At 44.1% G+C, this 12892-nt stretch overlaps 2 protein-coding genes across 2 annotated transcripts; one reads left to right on the top strand and one right to left on the bottom strand.

Annotated features, from left to right (window-relative positions):
- Window positions 1–4956: 4956 nt before the first annotated feature.
- LOC131266703 (DNA fragmentation factor subunit beta) lies at window positions 4957–7081 on the top strand. The gene is made up of 4 exons (XM_058269315.1): window positions 4957–5349; window positions 5695–5818; window positions 5883–6068; window positions 6136–7081. Exons 1-4 carry the CDS (start codon window positions 5206–5208, stop codon window positions 6933–6935), a joined length of 1254 nt encoding a protein of 417 aa, XP_058125298.1. The 5' UTR covers window positions 4957–5205; the 3' UTR covers window positions 6936–7081.
- Window positions 7082–7380: 299 nt separating this feature from the next.
- On the bottom strand, window positions 7381–8216 carry LOC131266705 (uncharacterized). Its single transcript, XM_058269316.1, has 2 exons — window positions 8054–8216; window positions 7381–7981 (listed from the first exon to the last, which is right to left on the bottom strand). The coding sequence occupies exons 1-2, from the start codon at window positions 8121–8123 to the stop codon at window positions 7482–7484; spliced, it is 570 nt and encodes a 189-aa protein (XP_058125299.1). The 5' UTR covers window positions 8124–8216; the 3' UTR covers window positions 7381–7481.
- Between the last annotated feature and the right edge of the window lie 4676 nt (window positions 8217–12892).

Below are 12892 nucleotides of genomic sequence, written 5' to 3'. Positions count from 1 at the left end.
CCCCTCAAGAAAACGCACGAAAAGACCACCGTGTTCGACCTTCGGGCCCATGTCAGCATGTCCTGCGCCACTCGCAAGGAAGGCAAAAACTGGTCAAACTTGTCCGGCGGACGACGAAACCTCAGCAGTACCTTTATTTGGTCAATGGTGTTAAGCTCGTGTCGGCTTCGATCTGGGGGGGTTTCAGGAACGCCGTTGATCCGTGTCTTCCGGTTTTGGGACGAATTTCGAACGTCTCAAGGTGTGTGTGTGTGGTGTCGCAAAATCTCCTTAAATGGCCCGAAGGGTTACGCACCAGCTGGGGCGAAGGCGAGAGCGGTGTTGTGACAGCTGGAGGAGATCATGTTTGATTTTTTTATTTACATACATTTTTCAGTTGATATCAATTACTATTTTGACTTTTTGGGGTTTAATCGTTGCGGAAATTGAGTTGATTTTGCTACTGATAACGCCACGATCGCGAACAGATCTCTAAACATAGATCGAATGAATTCTCTACCTAACATGGTTGGAAAAGAAATTGTTAGTGTTAGTTAGAAGTAGAAAAGAGCCAAGCATCTAACTAAATAGTTGAACATAAAAAGAAAATTTCAAAAATAATTGAAGATATAAACAAAACTATTAAAATATCCGATGCGAATAAATTGCGATGAAAAAGAAACAATTTACTTAACTGTCGTAAAATGTACAAGCTATGTGGCGATGCACAAGGAGCTTCTAGGAAAAATATTATGAATGAGTTACACGGTTAGCTTATATGGTTTTCTTTTTAACATATTCTTTGTCACTTTTTGGTAGCGCCATTGCTTTAGACAATTTGACTTTGCTCCGCTTCTTTCTTGCCTCGCCATTTTCTCTCACCCTCTTTATGCGCTTTTCCGTTCATACCGCGTCCCATTTTGCCAATTCTTTTTTTATGCACACCTTTTTACACCATCGATTCATATTGATGGATTCGATCGTTACTTTCCATTCGCCTTCGCCGAATGTGTCGAATGTTTCGTGAAAAGAAGAAGGAACGAAGAAACACTGAAGATGGACGCGCAAGTACACCCCCGGGGGCCGGGCCAGCTGGAGAGAGAGAGAGAGAGAGAGAGGGATTGGCCCGCGGGGGAGGAAGGCGTTACCGGTGAGGGCCATCATTATTCATTATTGAAACAAATCTATTTTTGGCCTCCAACGGCTCGAGGAGTGGGCCGCGCACCTTCTTTTCATCCCCCACACAGCCCCATTGATGTTTGCTGGGGCGTTATTTTTGCACGCCACCACCTCCACCACCACCCATCCCCTGGTTGTTGGACTGGTTATTATCGTGTGTGGCGGAATTCCTTCGTCAAAGCTCACGATGCCGACCGATGGCGCACGGAAGGCTCCACCAGGAGACCGACCAACTTTCGCAGAAACTCCTCCACGACAATGGTGGTGGTGGTGGTGGTGGAGTGGTGGTGGAGTGCCGCCCATCATCTCTTTGAGGTTTGGCTGCTGTTTGGGTTTTGCTCGGAAAAAAGGATGTGTGTTTGAGTTGATTTTATTATTTCTTCGAGTTTACCTTTCGAAGGCTGATGTTTCTTTTTGACAGTTGCGGAATGTTTCTTTAATTTTATTTATTTAAATCGAAACTCGAAACACATGGCCTGTGGAGTGTGCAAGCACACAAGCCAATAAAGCGATGTTACATTTTGTTACTCCTTTTGATACATTATTGTATGGCTTGACTTTAAAATATGAAGGCAAACAAATACAGTTCTTGATTTTTAATTTAGTTTGATCCTAATTCATTAAACTGATCATTCTCTTTCTTTCTTATTCAACTTGCAGATCGTCTCTGAAGGCATGACATGATCTCCCCGTGAAGACCCCAACAACAAACCTACCTCCCTCAGCGATTACGGATGGATTTACTGCAATTGATGCTGCTCGATGCTCTGCTCCATCCATTCCACATGCCGCATCCATCGATCGTGGTCCACAAACACACACACAGAGCGATGCCACCCCCGATGAGTGATGATGAATCCGCGGAATTCAGCACGTCCGCCACCGGATGCGCGGCGTACGGTTCGCGTGCATATGTTGCCACTTTCTGACTGACTGATGATGCTGTCGGAAGTGGATACGATCGCGAAACCGGGCGACGCACGGGCCGACGTAAAACGACGTTATGTTTTCCGCCCGATTTGCACAACCGGAAGGAAGTGGCATTAGAACGGCCGGGCCCCCCCCTTCTCTCCAAGCCCGCGTGGAACGAGGAACGCACTGGTGCAGGAGGCGACGATCAAACGCCAAATCGTCCCGGTGAATCATCGAACCGACCGGTTCTCATCGATGATGGCGCAATCGCTTCGATGTTCGAACGCGTATGCTTGTTCAACTACGAGTGAAAACAAGAAGAAGCATTAATGCATGCCGTAAAGACACGGAAACACGACGTGTTCGCTGTTTTATGTCTTCTAGAGCCCGTGAAAGGAAGAAATGCACACATCGGTTTCACAAGTTTTTTCTTTCTTTTCTTTTTAGGAGAACCCTTTCGGTTTTGTTTTTGGAACCGACCATAGTTTTCCATCCAGTGCCGTCTTCGAAGCAACGCGCGCAACAATACACAGAAAAAAAACGAGAGAATGGCATGGACAACGGCGGAAACGTGGAAAAGAAGAACGATCGCTGGAGGAAGATGCAGTACGGAAGCCCAAAAACCTGGATGGTGGTGGTGGAGGGAAAGCCGGGTGGTCGCGCGGAACCGCTTATTAATTATTAATGTGCCGATTTCCGGTTGACGTCAGTGTTGCTGCGGAGTGTTTCCGAGGCACAGTACATACCCCACCGGGTGTGCGTGCCTGTGGCGCATACCACTGGCGCCCGCCCGCCCTTCTGCCTCCCCGTTTCGGCGATCGACGAACTTGTTTTTGGCAAAACTTCCCACCAACAGCAACACCAACCGTTCCCTTCCCTTTGTTGCAGTGTGCAACAATGTATGATGCCGCCGAGCTTCCCTTATCCGAGCAGGTGGAGCTTCTTCTTGCTCGGGCACCGGTGAAAAGTGTGCAGTCCGGACCGGTGAAACTGGGAAGAAAGTTTTTCTTGAGAATTGACCGAATTTCCCCCTCCTTTTGTCACATGTCTATTGTACTTCATCAGGTGCTCTGGTGGATTTTAGAAACCCGGCACATGTTGGAGTACACTTAACGTGCTGACGAAATGCCATCGAAAGTGGTACGAGTTCGGGTTTTAAAATATAGTTTTAAACGAAGGTGAAATGTTGAAAAGGGTACGAAACTACTGCAGCATTGGAAAAACTCATAATCATTCATCGTACGTAGAAGCAAGTGTATAATAAATTAACATGTTATTGATTAGAGGTGGTAGAGAACTTAAATAAATCACAGTAAGAGAAAAAGTGAACGAAGACGAAGCTCTCAACGTATTCTGTAAGATCTTCGACGAATAGAATATTAATTTTTTATTGGATAAGTAGTTAGGTAAAACGTGTACTTACTAAATTATAAATAAATGGTTCGAGTATTGCATCTGGTAAAAATGACTGTTGTTCTGTATCCTCTCTTAATGAACAGCAAACGTTCCGATCAGGTCATCGGCCTTACTGTAATGAATGTTGCTTATTATTCAACTAAGGATTGTGTTAAGTTTGGGCAAACTTATATTGGAAGAACTCGAAAGAAAATGTTTCATTTGATCACAAACTTTAAGAATTGTGTGCAATTGACGAGAAGCATTTCACGTCATTACACATTTTAAAAACTAATTGCCCATACTTCACCCACTGCGTTTGCTTTACCATATTTGAAAATGTAGGGACATTTCAAATGACTGTTATTACTCCACTTTTCCTACCCTTTCACCGTGACTGTGTGAAATTTCAAAAAGCTGGTTGTAGAGTGGCTTACTGGTTTTCAAGAAAACGAAATGAGAAATGCCTTTCGGAAATTTGTTTATCGCTTTTGAACACATATTCCGTACAATTGAGATAATTAGTATAATACGATTAACCCATCTAGGCTATTTGGTAGCGTTTTGTTTTAAAGGGTCTGAAAAAAGAAGACTTGAGAACAAATTCAACCCTATGAATGTTATTCTAAACTGAATTAGATGATCGTTTGTGAGCGGATCAGTGTAGACCAATGTTGCCGTAAAACTAAATCGAATGCTGCTAACGATTCAAAAATAAATAAATGCAAATTCGAGGATAAACCATTTTGCTTACGCATAAATCAGTTTCAATGTATTTAAACGAATTTGAAAGAAAACTTCCTTCCGAGTATTTTATGACTAAGAAAGTGAGTATAAATTCAATTCATGAGTTCAAATTCAATTCATTCTATTATTATGCTCGTCGGTTTCCTTCTCCATGCATATAGCAATACTTTCCTCTATACAATCTAGGAAATTACCAATATTTTCCCACCTTTTCTTTGATGTTGCTAAACTTTGCCTCTAGAAGAACCTTAATAAATACGATTCCCTTATTATAAACGTACTGCTGTTTGTTTGACTGCAACTGAAAATCACTGAAAATCGTTAAATGCATTTTTGAATGCAACGACGAATGCATTTCTTTTGGAACGGGGATGCCTGGGTTCGCGAATCACGTAAGTTCCGATATTGAGATGAGTCCACTTATGTGAACGACTGAAGGCCCGTATACACGCTAGCTGGTAAACTAATGACAGTTCATGATTGACTACTGGTAATAATGGTTCTTGGTGAACATGGAACGAAAAACAGTTTAGTCACGAAAAATATAATGCTATTTTGTTCCTCAGATCCAATGGGGTACGAAAAGGTACAAATGTGTACCATGAAGTTGTGCATCTTTCAATGTTTTACTGACGCAATATAGCTTTCGTGTATACAGGGCTTAATAAACACCCAAACATACTTGTCAGGATATCACGAATCTGACACCTTTTAGTTGAAAGCTGACTGCCGAGGAGACGACACATATCCTTTTTCTTCGTCGTTAGACAAGTGGTCCGTGGGGGTGGTAAAGGTCGTTCCCATCGGGTGCAGCAACAAAAACATCTTGCAACGGGAGCGGAAAATTAAACAACATTTGTCCGCGAGGGCCCGGACCGGTGTTATCTGTGCAAGCCAAATACCATTCTTCTGGTCGGTTTCAGTCAACAGTGTGTTTCTGGTTTTCCAATCAAAAGGTTTCAAGGGTGGCAATTTCAACATTCATCATCCGAAATGTTCAACCTGTTCACGTCGGCTAAAACGGAGAAGCAGGGACTGCAGGGCTACAAGATAACTGATGTCGAGCGGACCCGCAAGTACGGGGTAGCGGCCAACTCACTTCGCATGCTCCGAGCGAAGGCGTCCGAAAAATTCAAGGTAAACAACCTCCGGAGCGGAAATGGTGCTGCTGAATGCGCAGAACGTGTGTGCGGCGCGGGCACGGCGACGACGGGGCAATGACATTGACCTGTTTGGCACCGTGGCGTCCAGTTTTGGATGGTGCCTTGTCCGGTCCGGTGCATTTCTTACCTTATTTGGGGGGAAAAGGTTGATGCTGTAGATAAGGAATAGACTTTTCTCCTTGAAATCTGACTTGTGATTTTTTTCCAAATGCTCCTCATTGCACTGTAGTGTCAAGGTCAACCTGTAAATGGGTCATAGTAAAAATAAATGTCGTAATTTTTGGAGGTGGGTTTTTAGCGCAAATTCTCTTCCTTCCAGATTGCCGAATGCCGCGTCTATCTTGCACAGGATGGCGTGGAGGTGACCGACGAGGACTATTTTCGGACTTTACCGGCCCAGGTATTGTTCGTCGTGGCGGACAAGGATACGATTGTGAAAACGGGTGACTAAAGGATGCCCTTCAACTGCGGGACAAACGGGTTAATACATTGACATTAACTTTACAGATTTTGAACTAATGTACAATGCCATCAAAGCAACCCACACGGAGCTGCTCAATGCGGGTGAATTGGCTCGGCAGTTTGTGAACAACAATCAGCCGGAAATTTCCAAGATCCTGTACGACGCACAGCGCGGCCGGGACGATCTTATCAAGCGTAGCTCCCGGACGGAGCACGAAGAATGGTTTGAGGGTAAGAAAGTTGTTGAAACGTCTTCGTATTCGTTGCACTTTTCTCACGAACGCTTTCCTCCCACCAGGAATTGATGATCGAGCGGTAAAGACGAAGGAAGAAGTAATGAAACGGCGCGGTCAGGATCGAATCCGTGGTTACTTTTACAAAACCAAGGACGAACTGACGAAATGTTCCATGTACCGGGCGAACCCGATCGCCCGCGAGTTAATCGACGAAATGCTCGAGCTGTTCCGGCAGCTGCTACTTGGATTTGACTATTTTAGCTGCATGTTCGACCGGAGCTGCCAACGGCGAATCACGCTGGAAGAACCGGACGACAAGGGTGACGAAACGGACGCCCAGCGCATTCCGCCGAAGAAGCTGAAACTGGTGGTTAAAAACTCACTCGGTAAAAACTGTCGCATCGAGCGATACAATGTGGCTCTGTGCGGCGAACGGGGAGACTTTCGGTGCATGGGCCTCTGGAATGACGAACGGTGCCGGTACGATGGACACCGGATCAATCCGTACGCGAGCCGGGAACACTTGATCCTGTTTCAGGTGTGGAATCTCGATCATCAGGTGGAAATAAGCCGCGCCGTGCTGCCCTCCATCCTGGACAATGTTGAGCGTATGGTGGCGGCCGACGCGGACGGGGTTATCTGCAAGCTGCACGGGCGCCGGGGCAAGAAACTGTCTGTGATAACGTACTTTCTGGAGCTGTTTACGCTGCACAACTTGAAGCTGGTGCACATCGTGTGCCACGATAAGGGTGTCCACGAGTTGATCTCGAATGGTGCCATCATTTGCGATCGGTGCGAGGAATACAAGTACATTAAGCAATTCCAACGGAACGTACGTTCCAACGAGGACGCGTTGCTGTAGAACGGCAATCGCGTTGCCTGCCTCCGATCTCCATACAGTAATAAGCCAAATATTTAAGCAAAAGTTAAGCATATTTATCTACAAAATAAAGGTCAAACCACCTCACATGTACGCAATGTGTTCGCTATTAACGAACCAGCTCGGCTTCTTGTGTATTATTCGATTGCGAGGACTCTAGATTGGGAATTTTTGATATTATCCATCGAGTATTTGGTAGTAGTAGGCTATGAAAGAAATTTGACGAAAATTTGCTATCAATACGAATTTCTCGAGCCATTTAGATGTTTATTTCGACGAATTGTATACAAAAGGTAGCTCGCTTTCTTTATTTACTCTGTTTAATTTCTATTTAGTAGGGTGCCATTAATGCTAACAATTAGAAAAATCATCTTGTACTCACTTCAACTACATTGATTTGGCATTGTCAGTTCACAATTAATCATAGTAACGTATTTAAGAATAATAAATAATATCTCTGCCACGAATTAACGGGTTAGTAGATGGATCAAAAAATCCTATACAAAACACTATACCACCGCAAGCTTGTTAGAACATAAATTCTAAATCTGGGATGTCCACCAGTGGGAAATCGTCCACCGGAAGCTCGAGTGGCTTCGGTGGGGCTGTTTCGTAGTAATTCCATGTCGCATCGAAGTCTGGAAAATCTAGCAGATCCGACTGAGCGGGTGTGGCACGTAAACGTTTCCGCTCGATCGTTACTTCAGGAATATCGAGCATCTGGTCGAGCAGGTCTTCCCGGAGGCAGTTTGCCTGACCCCATGCGTATTCTGCATCTTGGGGTTTAAAGGGGTCATCATACCAGATTTTAGGCTGCGTCTTCCGGGGTACGGCTGGCTTCGTGAAGTCCTTGCTCACTTGCTGCACAATTGAGGTCGCCTGCGCTTCCAGGGAGCTATCGGTCGGTCCGTTGTGCGTTTTTCCTTTGGCATCTTGGTGTACCGCTGTCCGCTGCTTCTTGTTGGTTAGATCCTTGAGCGCGAAAGAAGATGGACGCGTTTCACCGCTCTTCGACGACGCAATGGATTCTGTGCAAAATGGAAGAATTGAGGATTAGTCAAAGCGAACGTAGGAATCACACTGCCATTGCCTAAACTTACTTCCAACCGGCAGGTTTCCTTGCACAAGGTTCTGGTTGTTAAGTATTCCGAAAGCACGAGGGGTCGCCATTTTGGAACGTTTCTTGCAGGATATCTGCCGTGTACAGAATTGACAAAAAATACTTTTTTAGTGAGGAATATTTTAGAATGGCGTCGCTTGAACAAACGAACACTTTTAATGCCGCTAAAACCCGTTGAATGTTTGACAGTTCGATGCGCAGTGATGGCTATACCGAACCGCACCCAGCAAATCCGTTTTTAAAAGAAGAATTATGTCAGCAGTTCCTCATTTTGGAACTACTTAGATTTTGAGGGATTATATTTTAATTCGAATCGTTATAAAGGATTTATAGAAACGTTTTATTTAAAAAGTGACAACAAATAACGAAAAGACTATTTTTATTTATTTATAGACTTCATTTGCTCTTGTATTCATAAAACCTACCAGGGAACTAGGTACTCTAGAAAGGAGTTCCTTTTTTCATCACTAGTTTCGAGAGCTGCTGAAAGTTTGAAATTTTAAACTGAGCACGTTCCAAGTTTCGTTGTGTCGTATGATGAAAAGCATACCACTGTTTGATTATGAATTAAAATTGTTATAAAGCCATCACTTCTTGCATTATCGCAGCGCAAAGTGTTAAATTGAAAAGTACAGGTCCTCTGCATCAACGTTTCTGATTGACTATTTGCAGAAGCAACATCTGTTGAGTGTACTAGTGTACTGTACGAACAAGTAAAAGATGGATAAATGTTGCAGAAGTCAAAAATTGTTATAAAAAACAAGCTTGTGCTAATCAAAAGCGTATGTTAAATGTGATCCTCTCTGATTTTGATTCTGAAATATCGATCTGACGCATAAGATGAAACCTTCAATTTGCAATTGTTTTTAATAAAATATCGTTTATTGCGCATGTTACATAAATATGCTTACATTTCTTTTTTTACAAGTTTTTACAAGCAACAGTCAAGAACGTTTATGTCCATCACAGCATCATTGTTTCCAATGATGTGGATTACATAATTAGAGAACAAATGTAAAACAGATATTCGTTTTGTCGGGCTAAGTCCGCTTAGTCGTGGGAAACGAATGTGATTGAAGGAGGACGGACATCCTGTTGCTACTCCTATCAGTCGATGCAGCAGCAGGCCCCAAGCCGGAGCGACTCGGGGACACAAAGAAAATTTGTGCTTCAGGGTATCTACACACGCAGAATACGAATAGTTGGGGTGTGAGGTTTTCCTTATTTTTAAGGAGAGCTCTCCATGTACTGATTTCCCATGTGCCAGCATGAAGAGTGTTGATCGCTGTGTGGCAGACAGTTCCCTGCTGCCGATGTTGACCTAGACAGGCTTCCAGCGATTTGTTGGAGCCCTTTGGGCTATCATGGGGTCAGGTAATCATCATCCGACGGAGTGAATGGGACAGTTGGATGACAGTCCGGACGCAAGGGTACGGTGGTGGTACTGCTGCTATATTGGCGGGTTTCCCGCAATGGCAGGTACCCCTGTCTTGCGAAGTACCTGTTAATAAACAGGGCGTGCGATGTAATCCTTGGGACGAGCAGGCTTAGCCAACCCGGTTTCTTGGTAAAGCTAAATGAGGCAGAGGTATCCGGATTCCTCCAGAGCCATTCCATAGCAATGACCCTATGATGTTCGAGACCTATGACACATCCAATTGTCGTGCCCCACAAACCGATGCTACGAACCATAGTCTTGGCAGGAGAAAGGTTTTTAGTAACACAATTTTTAGCGCAAGACTCAGGTCCCTTACCCGGTGAAGCCACGGTGTCCCATGGCCTCGCGGATGTTGATGGAGACGCCTGTACAGACTCAGACACGTAGCAGCGATCGATGCGCGAGCCCAAACCACATGAGATGTATGAAAACTCAACATTGGTGCCTTTGAGAGCCTCCCAACTATCACACAAACCTATGGTATCTAAGGCATTTTGCAGCGCAGCGCTGAAGTTTCCAACGCCCGTCGCATCTTTCGATTTCAACACACAGTTGAAATCTCCTGCTAGAATGACGGGTTTCCGGGCATTCCGCAGATAGAAAGGCAACGTTCGATTGAAAAAATTCTCCCACTCTACCCTGCGCTGGCTTCCGCATGGAGCGTAAACGTTGCCTAGGGTGGGGTTATTCTCAAGCTGAACGCAGATCAAACGTGAGTCTAAGCTGCGCTCGCCATGATCGCTGTTCCCCTCCTGGCTTCATCAACGTTTGTCAGTCATGTCAGGATTATATACTTCTTCGAGAAATCTAATCTCCACGTCCCCTGGGCACTTAATGCCTATGATCGTGTTGGTCCCATCGTCAGGAGGGAGACGGAAGGGGAATCGAGAGGGACCATCGGCTGATGCTCGTCTTCCAGAAATGTGCCGGCCTTTTCCAATGTGTTGGTTGGGGTCGGCTGAGCCGAAGTGTGTCGCTGCGGCGCGGCAGGTACAGCTGACGTCGTAACTTGCAAAACGGGAGCGGATGGAGATGACTTCGGCAGGACGTTGAGCGCTGGCTGTGGATCCCGCTCTGCCCGCCCCCTTGGCTGCCTATTGCGCTTTCGGTATTTTTTTGTTTTTCGGCATCGGGCTGCTACTTTGCGCCGCACCCCCCTTTTCCTGCCGGTTTGTGGCGCATGACACGCCGTGTTGTGCCTTTAGGCAGCAGTACTGGCACGTTTTCACCTGCCCTTTGTAGGACACGCGAGTCAGCTCGCCTCCAATGTGTAAGTACGATGCGATCGGCTCGGTACGCACCATACGCACTACACGCACACCCGACAGGATGCCAGCTAGCGGAGAGTTCAACCCATGGGTTAGCTCTCTAATCTCCAATACCTGCCCATACTTTGCCATCTCCTTGGTGAGTGTTTCGTCGGTGACGAAATATGGCAGGTCTAAAACCTTCACGTCGGTGGCGCTCTGGTTGTTGAGTTTTTCGAAAGCACGAGAGGTCGCCATTTCGGATCGTAGCTCGCAGGATGTTTGACGCGTACAAAATGGACTAAAAAAACTTTTTTCGCGAGGAATCGCTTAGAATGGCGTCGCTGAAATGACCGATCACTATTAATGCCGCTAAATTCCGTTGAATGTTTGACAGTTTGATGCGCAGTGATGGCTATACCGAACCGCACCCAGCAAATCCGTTTTTAAAAGAAGAATTATGTCAGCAGTTCCTTATTTTGGAACTACTTAAATTTTCAGTGATTTGATTCTAATTTGAATCGTTATAAAGGATTTATAGAAACATTTTGTTTAAAATGGGATAATAAATAAGGAAAAGATTATTCTTATTTATTTATAGATTTAATTTGCTCTCGTATTAATAAAACCTAACAAGGATCTAGCTACTTTAGAAAAGAGATCCTTTTTTCATCACTAGTTTCGAGAGCCGCTGAAAGTTTGAAATTTTAAACTGAGCACGTTTCAAGCTTATTCTGTCGTATGATGAAAATCTTCACTGTTTGATTATGAATTAAAATTGTCATAAAGCCATATGGTGATGGTGATGGATATGGTGATATCACTTCTTGAAACATCGCAGCGCAAAGTGTTTGAATGAAAAGCACAGATCCTCTTCATTAACGTTTCTGATTGATTATTCACAGAAGCAACATCTGTTAATTATGCTACTGTACTGTACTAACAAGTAAAAGATAAAGGAATGCAGAAGTAAAAAGTTGTAATACAAACCAAGCTTGAGCTTGTCAAAAGCGTATGTTAAATGTGATCCTTTCTGAAGTTTTGTATCGTATTCCATTTTCAATGCTTTCAATGGACTATTTGATCGAATGGTGCAGCTTTTTCACGATCAACTGGATGCTGTTCACCCTCCACTAAAAAGATATCGATCTAACGCATTAGATGAAACCTGCTGGCCTAGTTCACGCAATTCGTATGCATTAGGATAACCTATTGCGAGTTTCCTTCAAGCCAACACGTTCAAACCATTCGCTACGTTCCGATGTAAAGATGTGATGGATTAACATTTTGATTGGTTACGCGAATGATTTTCCCGCTGCTGGTGACTATTTCCTTTCGTCACTCTTGGTTCCAAAACTTTTCCCGCGCTTTTCCTCTCCCAAGATTGGTTTTGGCTTTCACGAAGCGTTCGGGATGGATGTGACTTGTTATGCTAATTTGGGACGGTTTTTTTCACTCTACCTCTTCGAATCTTAAAATAGGGACTATGCCAATCTTGAATACCAAGGTAGGTGAGGACCGAAGACGTGTTATTCGGGAAGTTTGGTTCGGAAAATTGCTGATTGTGTTATGCAAACGTTTTTTTTTAAGTCCGACCGTTTTGCCATAGCGTTAACGGCTTGGTGAGTGGGACAATTGGTCGTGATGTCTCGTCAGCTGTTGTTCTCCTATGATTTCCCACTTCTTTCGTTTCTTCTCACTTTACGGTGTGAATTCAAGTCCAGGAATGGAACCTGTTTTTTTTTTAAATTGAAATATTTCTACCCTTTCTAATTTTTAAAGTATGATAAACGCATACGTTTAATCCTTCAGGACGATTTATTCCTCAATTTATTGAAGTCAAAGTATTGAAGTCTTACAATTTTTGTGTTATGTCTGTAACTCTGTCTGTGTTCATTGCCGCGAATGTTTCGGTTCTGTTTGAAGTGGTTTGTTGTTTTGGCGATCCCGTTCAACATGTGTTTATTTTATTTGTTTTAAAAGTAATATACTTGTTATTATGTAGTTTTCGAAATCACAATAAGTAGTTTCGTTGGAGTTTGATTTTCAAAATGGAAGCTTGTCTATTTTCCGACAGATCATCCTTTTGTAAGAAAATCCACCGCTGAGAAAACAAACAACGCACGCTAACCTT

Source organism: Anopheles coustani, chromosome 2 (assembly GCF_943734705.1).
Source record: "Anopheles coustani chromosome 2, idAnoCousDA_361_x.2, whole genome shotgun sequence".
NCBI lineage: Eukaryota > Metazoa > Arthropoda > Insecta > Diptera > Culicidae > Anopheles > Anopheles coustani.
Note: the sequence above shows the minus strand (reverse complement) of the source record. Positions and strands in the feature narration are given on the sequence as shown.

Excerpts from the sequence above, each read along its gene's own strand:
- LOC131266705 (XM_058269316.1), bottom strand. The coding sequence starts at position 8,123 with ATGGCGACCCCTCGTGCTTTCGGAATACTTAACAACCAGAACCTTGTG. Across the intron at positions 7,982-8,053 it reads AGGAAACCTGCCGGTTGGAA|AATCCATTGCGTCGTCGAAG; the intron begins GTAAGTTTAGGC and ends CATTTTGCACAG.
- LOC131266703 (XM_058269315.1), top strand. The coding sequence starts at position 5,206 with ATGTTCAACCTGTTCACGTCGGCTAAAACGGAGAAGCAGGGACTGCAG. Across the intron at positions 5,350-5,694 it reads AGGCGTCCGAAAAATTCAAG|ATTGCCGAATGCCGCGTCTA; the intron begins GTAAACAACCTC and ends TCTTCCTTCCAG. Across the intron at positions 6,069-6,135 it reads GCACGAAGAATGGTTTGAGG|GAATTGATGATCGAGCGGTA; the intron begins GTAAGAAAGTTG and ends TCCTCCCACCAG.